This window comes from Triturus cristatus, chromosome 6 (assembly GCF_964204655.1).
Source record: "Triturus cristatus chromosome 6, aTriCri1.1, whole genome shotgun sequence".
NCBI lineage: Eukaryota > Metazoa > Chordata > Amphibia > Caudata > Salamandridae > Triturus > Triturus cristatus.
This window is the reverse complement of record NC_140589.1, coordinates 939,083,557-939,096,440: the sequence shown is the minus strand read 5'-3', so window position 1 is coordinate 939,096,440 and position 12,884 is coordinate 939,083,557. Positions and strand designations below refer to the sequence as shown.

At 49.6% G+C, this 12,884-nt stretch overlaps 1 protein-coding gene across 6 annotated transcripts in view; it reads right to left on the bottom strand.

Moving 5' to 3' along the window:
- The window catches only part of STXBP5 (syntaxin binding protein 5), a 1,306,577-nt gene that overhangs the window by 92,634 nt on the left and 1,201,059 nt on the right, over nt 1–12,884 (bottom strand). For all 6 annotated transcript variants that reach the window (XM_085611623.1, XM_085611620.1, XM_085611619.1 and 3 more), the window contains one exon: nt 5,200–5,569. In XM_085611623.1, coding sequence (XP_085467749.1) covers nt 5,200–5,569 — 370 coding nt within the window. The remainder of the gene's footprint in view (nt 1–5,199; nt 5,570–12,884) is intronic.

Below are 12,884 nucleotides of genomic sequence, written 5' to 3'. Positions count from 1 at the left end.
GTGCGTGGTCCGGGAGTAACCTCTCCAAGGGATCAACCGCCCGTAGCATCTGTGTGTCCACCCGCGCCATGCAGCAGTAAATCCAATCGGCTGTATGTGATGTGTGTCACTGAGCGATATGTGAATTCCACTGATTGTGGATGAAGGGTGCGCCTACTATCCATCAGGCCCAAGTTATCCATGACCCGGGAGAGGGTCTCTGTCAACCCGGGCTTCGTATCCGGTCATGGCGCGTGCCGGTCCCTGTTCTCTCTGGCAAGTAATTAAAGTCTTCCGCCCAGATTATTAGGGACCCCACACTGCCCTCCAGCAATACCTGCATGTCCCCATAAAATTGCCTATTATCAGTGTTTCGCCATAGATGTTCAGAATGGCCAAGTGTGCCCTGAAGGAGCAGATATCGTCCCTCCACATCACTGTACACATGGCGAAAGGGGAAATCCGGGGCAACCCAGATCGCTATCTCTCTAGCATAGGAAGGTACACCGCCGCAAAGTGCCGACAACTTGTGGACCTCGTCTCCCATTAAATGTCTCTCCTGTGAACAGGCTGTCTGGACCTGGTGGCGCAGAAGAAATGAGTGAACTCTATAACGTTCTGTGTAACTTCTCAGTCCTCTGACATTCCAGGTGACGATATTGGTGCAGTCAGCCATTAGGTGTGTTGGCCTCCCCCTGCCCGGTCTCACCCGTCACGCCTCCAGAGAGGAAACAGATGGATGGAGCACCCCAAGTACCACCAGCGAATGCACTGAAATTAGTAAACAAGCCCCCAACTTTTTGTTTGGTTTATTTACTCTCCTTGTCCCTTTAGACACCCCAGCCCCCTTTCTTTTTAGAGCCTGTTAAGACCCTGGAGTTTAGCCTCTCATTATCACCAGCTTCAACCACCAGCAGTGGTTCTCCCTGTCTGGTGTCCTTGAGTGCAATGCTGCAGCTGCCTGGTTACCAGCCTAGTGTACAAAGGACACATCACAATGGACACCCTTCAACGTGTTATCCTAAATCACCATTTTATAGGTGTTGCTATGTGTTTCAGCTTAACATGGTGGGGAAGAGCATGCAAGGCATAGGTTTAATCCAATATCTTGAGAAAATCCGACTATTGAGTCATAAAAATGATCCTGTGATGAACCTCTGCCTGCTTCTTCACCCTTCGCATGATCTGTAAGATCTTCGAATGGCTCCCAGTCAACAGCAAAAGAACAATCAGTCAAGCCCTACTCACCAGCCGGCTGGACTACGGCAACACTCTCTATGTAGGAATTTCCTCATACCTCCTGAAAACACTACAAACCATACATAATTCAGCCACCAGCCTCATCCTCGACCTCCACAAGCAGACCCACATCACCCCCACCTCAAGAAACTCCACTGGCTCCCCATTCAGAAAATATGTCAATTCAAGATTCTGATCCACACCCACAAAGCCCTGCACAAGGACAAGCATACATCAACCAAAGCCTGAACTTCCACCATCCCTCCAGACACCTACCTCCCTCTCCCAAGCTCACACCCCCAGCATCCGCCAAAGGAACAGTGGAGGATGCTCCTTCTTCTACCTCGCTGCAAAGTCCTGGAATGACCTCCCCTTCACCTCCAGACCTCAACCTCTCTGCTGGCATTCAGGAAAGGACTCAAGACCTGGCTGTTAAACTACCCTTCAAGGCGTCATTGATAGGATATTGAGTCTTTGGCACTTCAGGACTTAAACCTGAAGGTCCCAGTGCTGGCTATTGATGTGCTCCTCTTGTCACACGGGGACGGACCTCACAGGGCTTTGCCTGGCTAATGAGATTACTGCCTTCAAGGCGGTGAAATCTTCAGCCCGGCAAAGCTTGGCTTACCCTGCCAGGCAACTGTGCATTATTGCATGAAAATGCCAGGCTGCCTGACATGATCATTGACTGCCAGCCCAAACTTTGCTCAGTTTTTCAGACATTTCTCAAGCTTTGGAAAATGGAGGGGGCAGAGCCTTGCCACCCATAATGATGGACAGCCCCTGGTCTAGACCCCTTCCTCATTTGGGTTTGCATCAGAACACTTCAGCATTCAATCAGTCAACCACTCACACTGAATACCTGCCAGCATCCTCACATCATCAGTGAGTCACCCCCTCGGGAGGGTCCTCTCTGTACTGCTTCAAGAGCACAGCCAATGAAATACCATCTCATCTTGATGTCCTCAATAGTGTCACATGTGATTTCAACAGTTATGACATCTATGAGGTCATTTGTGGCAGTATCTGTGGTGTCATCAATCATGCCACTGATAATTATGCACTAACTTGGCCCAACGACAATAGAGGGGTTTAAACAAACACTATATTATATTATACATTTTTTAATTAGCAGTGACAGATTAAGAGATTATCCCAAGATCACAGAATGTTTAACTGGTATCTCAGTTCCAACGTCTGCAGCTCTGGCTGTTAGGCCACATCTCCTCCCCAGTGATGACATTAGTGATGTCACAGATTATAATGTTTCTGATGCCATCTGTGATATCACATGTGAGGTCATGTACACTGTATGAGTTAGGCGTGGGTAGCTTCAGTACAAAATGTGTACTTTTTCAGGTTATGATTATACCCTTATCCCCAAATTGAAGTTTACTAATGGAATCCCTGCATTATGTGGATAGAAGAGTTGTTTCCGTAGGACGGGAATAATAAACTGCAGTTTCTTCAGTGGATGGTATGGATTTTGTAGTGATGCACTTCAGTCGTCCCTTATGCTCACTATTTACAGGTTAGCAATGTGGCCTTAGTTTCTGTGCAGACTACTCAGGACACACATGTACAGTGTATAAAGGCCTCTGCCCTCAGGGAATTCCACAAAGGTAGTGGCTTACAAACATGTTGAGTCCAGTATTCCGCTGTATGGCATGGAGCCCCCTTCTGGCTGTGCCATTTACTTACTGTTTGCAGCCTTCGCTCTGTATGCAACATCGCGCAAAACATTGCCTACATTCCTCTACCGTTCTTAATGAACATGTGACATGGGCAATAAGTACTCTGCACAGAGGTTAGCCTGTGGTAATGCTGTAAACTGGGAATATCCTGTGTGCAGTACAAACTGGGAACGGTCGAAGTATGATATGCGCAGGGCACGGTCTGTGACCATGCCATGCAGTCATTACATAGAGGGAGTACCTATAAGCACACTGCAAAATGCATACAAGACAGTCTACAGCGTTGCCCTATGCGGGGTACATTCACCTCAGCCATTATGTACATGGGGTGGTCTGCCGGCTCCATCCATATTGAACAGCCTACACCTTTACCCTAAGCCCGGTGCACTCACTGCAGTCATTATGTTCCATGTGTGGGCTTTGGCCCCATCCACATTCCATAGGACAGCACCTACTGCTTTATCCTATGCGTGGTGCATTCTCTGCAGCTATTATGCACCAGGTGCAGGCTACAGCCCCAACCACATTTCATAAGAAACTGCTTACCGCTTTACCCTATGAATGGTGCATACTCCGCAGCCATTATGGACAGGGTGTGAGCTGCAGCACCTCCACATTGCATAGGACACAGCCCTCAATTTTACCCTATATGTGGTGCATTCACTGCAGTCATTATGTACCGTCCACATGGCATAGGACACAGCCTACCGCTTTACGCTATGTGTGGTTTATTCTCTGCAGCCATCATGTACAGGCTCTGGGCTGCGAAACCGATCCACAATGCTTATGACACAGCCTATTGCTTTACACACTGCATGGTGCATTCTCTATTTTCAGGTCGAGCCTAACTGACAGAGAAAGCTATCTGCAGGCAAAAAAATCTATTGGCAGCTTACAATGGGCATAGAGTCCGGCCACTGCTTACCATTGGTTGGCTTTATATGCTGTGCAGTCTTGCTGAATACCATTGGAAAAGCCATCAGGCCCCAAAGGCAAGAGCTATTACCTTTGTCAATGCTTGTTTATTTAACATCATAAGGAGCTATTTCTATGCCAAATTTCCTAAAAACCTCCTGTACAACTTTTAGAAGACAAATTGCACTGTAGTGTGCTATTCTCTTGTACTCTTTTTATTTTCTTTAGAAATCTGAACATATCTTCTCGCTCCTTTTTGCTTCCATGTATGTTTACATTAATGAACTCCCACTTCACATAAAATATGTAAGTTTAAGCAATGTTGAAGCACCTTTTTTTTTTTACCATGTAAAATATAACTTTATCCGTCTTCCTATGTGGGTCTAGAACTGCATTCATTACTTCTGATGAGACATCATCAACTATGTATACAGTGATAATATAACCTCCTTGGGGTCTGTAGTCAACATGAAAACAACAATGTATTTGGCGTCTGGAGCACCAAGCCAATAAAACAGGTAGGTTAAATATATGTCTCTAACAGTTGAATTATTAAAGAACATTGGGCCATACGTATCAAGCAAAATTGCCATCGCAAACGCCGGAATTCGCAGATTTTCGGCGTTTGCAATCGCAAATCTTGCTAAGTGGTATGTATGAAGGCAAATCTGCGTGCAAAATAAGGAATCGCTAAATTTGCGATTCCTTAAATGCAATGTAAGAAGCACCAAAAAAAGTGCAATTTGGCATTAAGGAATTGCAAATTACCACCAACTACAGGTTGGTGGTAATTTGCGATTTCTTTCAAAAATGCACATTTTTGCATTTTTCAAAGTGGCATGTGGCGCACACACATGCCCTTAGGGCATGTATGTGCGCCACATGTGCACCCATGCTTCTTTCAGGGGTGCAACAGGGTGTCCTTTTGACACCCTGGCACACTTGAAATTGCATTCTCAATTTGCGATTCTCTAATTGAGAATCGCAAATTGAGAATGTCTTCCCATTCATTCCTATGGGCCTCTAGGCCCATAGGAATGAATGGGGAGGTATTCCTTAATTGCGAATTGCAATTCGCAATTAAAGAATATGTAGGATTCGCAAAATGTATTGCAAATCCTACATACATAGCATTTTGCGATTCTCAAATAGCGATTCCCAAAAATTTGCTATTTGAGAATCGCAAGACCTAACATTGATACACATGGCCCATTCTAATTTAATAATAGACAAAAAAAATTAATCTGTACAACCGATTTTTTTTTAACACAGATGCACTAGTCACACAATTAAATTATACTAATTTCATGCGAAAAAAATTATTTTCGGAGTAACTTTTTTTCTGAGCACGTTTAAGTTTAGAAGGACTTACCTGAACGCCATAATATGTCCATTGGCACAGAAACAGGCAAGGCAGAGACTGTTACTCATGGTCACTATATCTCCCCGAAGAACAAAAGAGGTCTCAGTGATATTGTGTTTGTGAATACAGTTCTGGGAGGGCAGTGCAATGACCTTGGCTTGCTTCTCTGAACATATCACTGCATATTGGTTTTCACTCATTTCCTGAGAAGAGGACGGGGAAACTGAAACTGGCCGTCTCTTTTTCGTTTTATCTTTTTCATCTTTGTCTTCAGGAACATTAGGTTCTCGCCATGATTCATAGGCTGGAGGGACTAAAGTTCCTACAGAGTCCAGGAATGCCATTCTCAAGATGGCTCCTTTTAGCCTCAATATGGTTCCTGCAAGATGAATGGAAAACATTACTAAAACAAAGACAAGATTTGCCAGAGGAAAAAACAAGGCTGCAAAATCTATCATAGTCCATGCGCATAAACAAATATACCCTACTAAAATAGCTTGAGCAATCCAGTAATCTGAGTTGCAACCTAGTTCTGTACGACCCATATTACAACAATAGACAGATGTTGATATACTTTAGTAAATCGGAAACAAAGAAAATATAACTTCTCTAATGTGTTGCGTCAAAAGAGTTACACTATGTCGAATCTATTAATGTGACATGTGTCACTGCACTTACATAGTCACTCAAAATGAAAAACCAACAAGTATAACTCATCCACTAGAAAATAAGGGCAAAAGAGTGGCTAGAGGCTTGAAGACAGGTTCCAGCTAAACTCCCCAGTAACGTGGCATGGAAATCCACACCAAGCAAAGCCGAACGCCTTCTTAAGGTATCATTAGTTCCCACTTTGAGCCGAGCTCAGGACCACAGAGGAGCGAAGAAAAGCAGACCTCAACAATTTGAAAAGCAACAGAGTTAGGATAATGAGATGTATGGCCCAAACCAAGGCTCTATGCACATATGTTTTAAAAGCACAAGTTACTTACCTTCGGTAACGATATATCTGTAAGAAACATTAGTTAGTTAGATTCCTTACCTTCGAATATCCCCAGGCGTCAGGCTGGATCCGGAAAGATTTTTTGTCAGCAGTACCCCTGCGCATCGGTAGGCGTCGTCTGCGGCTCCGCGTCCGTCATCGGCGTCGTGATCGCCAGGATGATGTCGTCAGAGTACTTAGACGCCGCCCTTGTGCGCTGACGTCAGTTCTGTACATAGCTTTCTGCCCCAGGAACGCAGAACCATGCAAGAAACCGACACTGGTGCCATGAAACTAGGGCCCTGAAAGGGATGACCTTAACCCTAGATATCAGTTCACAGAGCAGGGAGGATGGATGGGGCAGTAAGGAATCTAGCTAACTAATGTTTCTTACAGATATATCGTTACTGAAGGTAAGTAACTTGTGCATCTGAAAGAAACAAGTTAGTTAGATTCCTTACCTTAGAATAGATACCCCAGCAATACCAACCCCGGTGGTGGGTCTGCGAACCAAGATCACACCAGGAAGTCCTGGAGAACGGAATGGCCAAAGAAGCCGTCTCTCCGGACTTGGCTGTCTAGGCAGTAATGCTTGGCAAACGTGTGCAGCGAGGCCCACGTAGCTGCCTGACAAATGTCCTGCAGAGGGACTCCCCGTCCCAAAGCAGTAGTAGCCGCTGTGGCCAGAGTGGAATGGGCCCTCAGCCCCACAGGAGGATCCTTCTTAGCCAAGGAATAACAGACCTTAATGCACATAACGACCCACCGAGAGATGGTTCGCTTGTGCACTGCCCGCCCCTTGTTAGCGCCCACGTAGCCAACCGTCCACCCGAAACTGTTTTGTGCGATCCAGATAAAAGGAGATCGCACGTTTTGGGTCCGGACGGTGGAGCATCTCTTCCTCTTTCGAAGGATGCGGAGGCGGAAATAAGGGGGGTAAGGTAATGGACTGCCCGATGTGAAAGGCAGTAACCAACTTAGGAAGAAAAGAAGGGCAAGTCCTCAGAACAACCTTGTCCTGATGGACAGAGAGGAAAGGAGGTTTAGAAGAAAGAGCCTGGAGCTCACTCACTCTTCTGACAGAGGTGATGGCAACCAGGAAAGCAGTCTCGAGAGTCAGAAGACGAAGAGGACAGTAATGAAGTGGCTCAAAGGGAGCGTACATCAGATAAGTTAACCACAGATTCAAGTCCCACTGAGGCATTACAAAGGGAACAGGAGGAAACATGTGAGTAATGTCTTTCAAGAATCTATTGACAACAGGGGACTTGAAAAGAGAAGGCTGAAACAGCTGAAAGATGGTGCTCAGAACAGAGTCCTGCTGGGCCAGGGAAAGAAGAAAGAGGAGAACCTCAGAAAGAATGGCGGAGAGGGGATCCACAGCCTTTGCACCATGCCAATCTCCACACAGGGTGGTGGAGGCTGGACAGGTTCGGGTGGAGGACCGTCTCCTGCTGCTGCGACATGTTGAGCAGCTCGGGATACTAGACACTTCATGCACAATCCGGAGCCACAAGGATGACTTGGGCCCGGTCGCGCCTGATCTTCTTCAGCACTCCGGGCAGAAGTGGTATAGGCGGAAAGGCATATAACAGACCGCAACTCTACTCGCGATGAAAAGCGTCTTCGAGCGAGTGCCGCCTTGGAAATTCCAACTCGCAGAACTGATGACATTGCGCGTTCTCTTCGGTGGCGAATAGATCTAACCAAGGCTCTCCCTACTGCCGAAAGAGACCTTGTGCCACGTCCGAGTTCAGACGCCACTGGTGATCCATCATGCACCGACGGCTGAGTTTGTCCGCCCTGGCATTCAGAGAGCCCGCCAGTTGTTGAACCACCAGGGTGATGCCCTTATGTTCCAGCCATGTCCAGAGGCGCAGAGGCTCATGACAAAGGGTCCGTGGCCCCACCCCACCCTGTTTGTTGCAATACCACATGGCGGTGGTGTTGTCTGTGAACACTTGCACTACACTTCCGCGGACAGAGGGAAGGAATGCCTTCAGTGCAAGTCGCATCTCCCGCAGCTCCAATAGGTTGATATAGAGCCGGGACTCCGCCGGAGACCAGAGCCCTCTGATCTCCGCCTCTCCCATGTGGCCCCCCCATCCCAGGAGGGACGCACCCGTCACCACTACGCACTCCGGTTTGGTTAGGGAGAGGGATCTGCCACTGACCCAATCGCGGTCCGTGTGCCACCACAGCAACTGTCTTGCAGTGCCCTCCGAGATCAGGACATGGTCGGACAGGTTGCCCTGATATTGAGCCCACTGGAACTTCAGGTCCCACTGCATAGCCCGCATCCGCCACCTGGCGTGATGTACCAGCAGGATGTAGGAGGCCATCAGACCCAGCAGCCGTAGGGCCATCCTGACCAAAACTCAGGATAAAGGCTGAAAGATCGGAATCAGAGCCTGAATATCCCGAACCCGCTGTTTGAGAGGATAGACCCGAAACTGCGACAAGTCCAGAACCGCTGCGATGAAGAGGAGCTTCTGGGAGGGACTCAGATGTGACTTCAGCACGTTGATGGAGAACCCCAGCGAATGCAGGAGGTCGGCCCTAGTCTGGAGGTGGGAGACGACTGTTCGGGGTGAGCCCGCCTTCAACAACCAGTCGGCGAGATAGGGGAAGACTGGAACCCCTAATCTGCGCAGATGAGCTGCGACACTGCCATCACTTTCGTGAACACCCGAGGGGCACTGGTGAGGCCGAAGGGGAGCACGGTAAACTGAAAGTGCTTGTGGCCAACTGTGAACCGCAGGTAACTCCGGTGGGCCGGCAGGACGGGGATGTGGAAGTAAGCATCCTGCAAGTCCAACGCTACCATCCAGTCTCCACGGTCTAGGGCAGCCAGAACCTGAGCTAATGTCAGCATCTTGAACTTCTCCTTCCGGAGAAAGGCGTTGACGCTCCTGAGGTCCAAGATAGGGCGTAGGCCCCCTTAGCCCTTCTTGGGAACCAGAAAGTAGTGGGAGTAACAACCCCGTCCTACTTCTGGGCCAGGAACGCGCTCGATGGCCCCCTTGGCCAAGACGGCTGTAACTTCCTCCTGCAGAAGTTGCAAGTGATCCCCCTCATGCGGTGGTACTGCGGTGGCATGGCTGGAGGGCCTCGAAGGGGAGGGAGTAGCCCCTTCGGACGATTTGCAGCACCCACCTGTCCGAAGTGATGGTACGCCAGTGGAGCAGGTGATGGCGTGGCATGGGCCTGGAAGCTCGGACTAGGAAGGCTTTGAGGCTGGTTCTGCGGGAGCGGATGTGGACTAACTGGCTCTCTGTCCCTCTGCTCCGTCACGGCAGAATCCACGTCCGCGTTGAGGCTGGTTCTGCGGCCTGTGGCTGGACGAACATGCGGGGGCGCCCCTTCCTTGGCCACGAAAGGGGGGAAAAGCAGAAGTTTGCTGGCGCTGGGCCAACAGACCCAAGGCCGTAGCCCTGGAGTCCTTAAAGAGCTCCAGCGCGCTATCCGCTTTGTCACCAAAAAGGCGACGGCCATCAAAGGGCATGTCCGTGAGAGTGCTCTGGACATCCCCTGAAAAGTTTGTGGACCTCAGCCAGGCGTGACGACGAATCACCACCGTCGTTGCAATCGCTCTGCCCAGCAAGTCCGTGTGTCAAGTCCACACCTAATGGAATACCGTGCTGCATCACGCCCCTCAACAAGAGCCTGGGCGAGCCGTGTCCTGGCCTCCTCTGGACAGCACGTCCGCCACCGTATCCCACAGAGAGTGGGTGTAACGGTCCAAAAGGCATGCGGTATTAATGGACAGCAACCCAAGACTGAGTGAGGAAAACAGTTTCTTGCCAAACTGTTCCATCCTTTTGGATTCCCGGTCCAGAGATGCGGACGGCAAGTCGGTTTGGGACGTGGAGGCCTGGATAACCAGACTCTCAGGGGTGGGGTGTACGGACAGAAAGCAGGGGTCGCCCGGAGCTGGGCGGTGGCGCCGGGCCACGTTCCGATCCACAGGAGAGACTGTGGAGGGCTTGGACCAAGTGCCCATCAGAACGTCGGTGAGGGCCTCATTAAACTGCAGCAGAGGCTCCGAAGGGCTTACTGGAGGTCGAAGCACCTCAGTGAGGAGGTTAGTCCTCACGGCCGCTGCAGGGAGCTCCAGGCGCAAGGCCTTGGCTGTCTTGCGCAGCACCACAGCATAAGTAGCACCCTCCTTCCGTGGCTACGGAGGAGGGTGCTACTTATGCTGAGAGACGAAACCAGTGTCAGGCGAAGTGTCTAGACCACTAGCCTCCCCCAGCTCATCTGCCCAGTCCTGACTTAACTGGCACTGCTGTGCCAGAGGGTCCTCAGACCCCTCCCAGTACTCCCCTTCAACCGTGTTCTGGTAATCAGGCAGAAATGACGGAGCCGGGTCATAGGCGAAAGGCTCACCCATCGATGCCGGAGACAGACCCGGACCGGGGCTGAAACCAGGGATGGCGTTGTCCGAGGGCGGCGCCAGGAGCAACACCATGGGGGTCGGCGCCAGCGGAGTCGTGAGGTCAACTGGCGTCGACCGGGATCCAGGCCTGGATCCCACAGGGGCCGGTGGCGCCAGGACCAAAGTCGATGACGGCGCCGGGGCCGCCCAGTCGGACCTGCGGGGCCCGGAGGCGGCGGGAAGAGAGTCCTCATGACCACGAGGAAGTCTTGAATCTAGCCCGGAGTCGCATGAAGCCCAGGGACCGGAGGGTGTGGGGCCGGATGCGACACCTGCGGCTCCAGCGCAGCCGCGCAGGTGGTGCCACCCGAACCGTCGGGCGAGGGGAGCCAGAAGAGCGATGTCGCTTTTTCGACTTTTTTCTGCCATGCCTTGACTTACCTGAGTGCGAAGACTTGGATCCCGACGAGCGGGGGGAACGGGGGCTCTGCGACCGGCCCCTCGACTTCCTCCTCGACCGGGACCTCAAGCAGCGCGGAGCCGACTGCCGGATATCGAGGAGCTTTCGAACCGCTCCCGCCTAGCTTTCAACGTCACGGCCCAGCAGTCGGGGCACGACTTGTCATGGTGGTCGGCCCCAAGACAGTAGAGACACCGATGGTGGGGGTCGGTAACCGACATCAGTCAGTGACAGATGTCACATGGCTTGAACCCGGGCATCCCTACCGGCACCAGGAGTCGAAGTCGACTCGAAAAAGATAGACAAAATGTCCAGAAAGTTAGTCAAAAAATGACAAAGGGTACGCTCTTCCCGGATCAGCGCTTGCTGGCGCGGAAAAAGAAGAACAGAACTGACGTCAGTGCGCGAGGGCGGCGTCTAAGTACTCAGACGATGTCATCCCGGCGATGCCGACGACGGACGTGGAGCCGCAGACGACGCCTACCGACGTGCAGGGGTACTGCTGACGAAAAATCTTTCCGGATCCAGCCTGACGCCTGGGGATATTCTAAGGTAAGGAATCTAACTAACGTGTTTCTTTCAGATATAATTATTCTGCATCTATGTCTGAAACAATGTGAGAGAAATAATTCAATGTCATTTTCATTTCATTTTCAAAATCGGATTTAACAGTGAAATCAGATTTTTGATAACTTCGATTGAAAATTAACTTGATAAAAGTTTACTTTAGGATACATGAAATAATTCCAAGCCCTCACCCCACCCTAAGGGTGGCATGTTTCATCACAGAACTCATTCCACATAGCTAGGTCACGGGAATTATTTAACCCTATCACCCTGAGATTTTTCTGCCCAAGGCAAATGCTCACAATTCGGTCAATGGTGATTGTACTGTAGGGTCCAAGTTTTAATAAGTGAAGGTATACTGAACAGGACTAGTCCACTGAGTGGGCAGATGCAGACTTGGGGCAGCGGTCGCTCAAGACAATAGATTCAACAATTATCCAACCTCCCCATTCCTGGACTGGTCTTTCACAATTTACCTTTACTTATTGAAAATTGCACCATAGCAGACAGCTGCACGCAGACGTTACTCTTACAGAGAGGGACATGGTCCTGAATAAAGCTCACTGACCCACGTGTAGGCAGTCGTATTAGGCAGAAACATATCAACCTCAGAATAGGGTCGAATTATTCCCATATTTTTTAATCTACATACTGGAGATAGAAATAGAGCTACATGTAGTTTAAACAGTTTTCTCCTTTTGCCCCTCAATTATCACATAGTAGGCCCCTTTAATCCATAAATGAACACATAGGGACAACAAGAGCACCCTCAAACACTATAGTAGTAGACCATATTTGTGCAAACATCTGAGCAATCTGAGGGGCCCTATGATGAAGCATGCCATCTTCTGGGACAGCGAGCGCTTTTGTACTCAGAAAAGAACACATCAGTCATAGCTAAACAGATATAAATATCTATTGTCATACCATTATACATGGAGTACTTCCTGTGTTTTGTTTACATTTAGGAAGATGTTCTCTGGGGCTTTTATGTCCTTCTCTCCTCTTGGTAAGTATTTAAAACCAGTCCTGCCGCTCATCACACCTCACGAGTTGGAAAGCGCATCCTTGGCTGGTAGAATTAACAACCCTTGCTCAGAAGACAAAGGCCTGTCTCTGAGCTCAGGAAGGAGAGTGCGATGTTAATTCCTGGCCACTTATGAGGGTTTTGCTATCTGGGAGAGTACAGGAACATCTGGTAGAACAATGGACAGCCTTGACACATCTTCTTTTCAGTTGAAGATGCCAAATCGCGCTCTTCCTATTCAATCCCAGGACACTCCTAGATGGCCAGGCTCGAGTCACAGTCA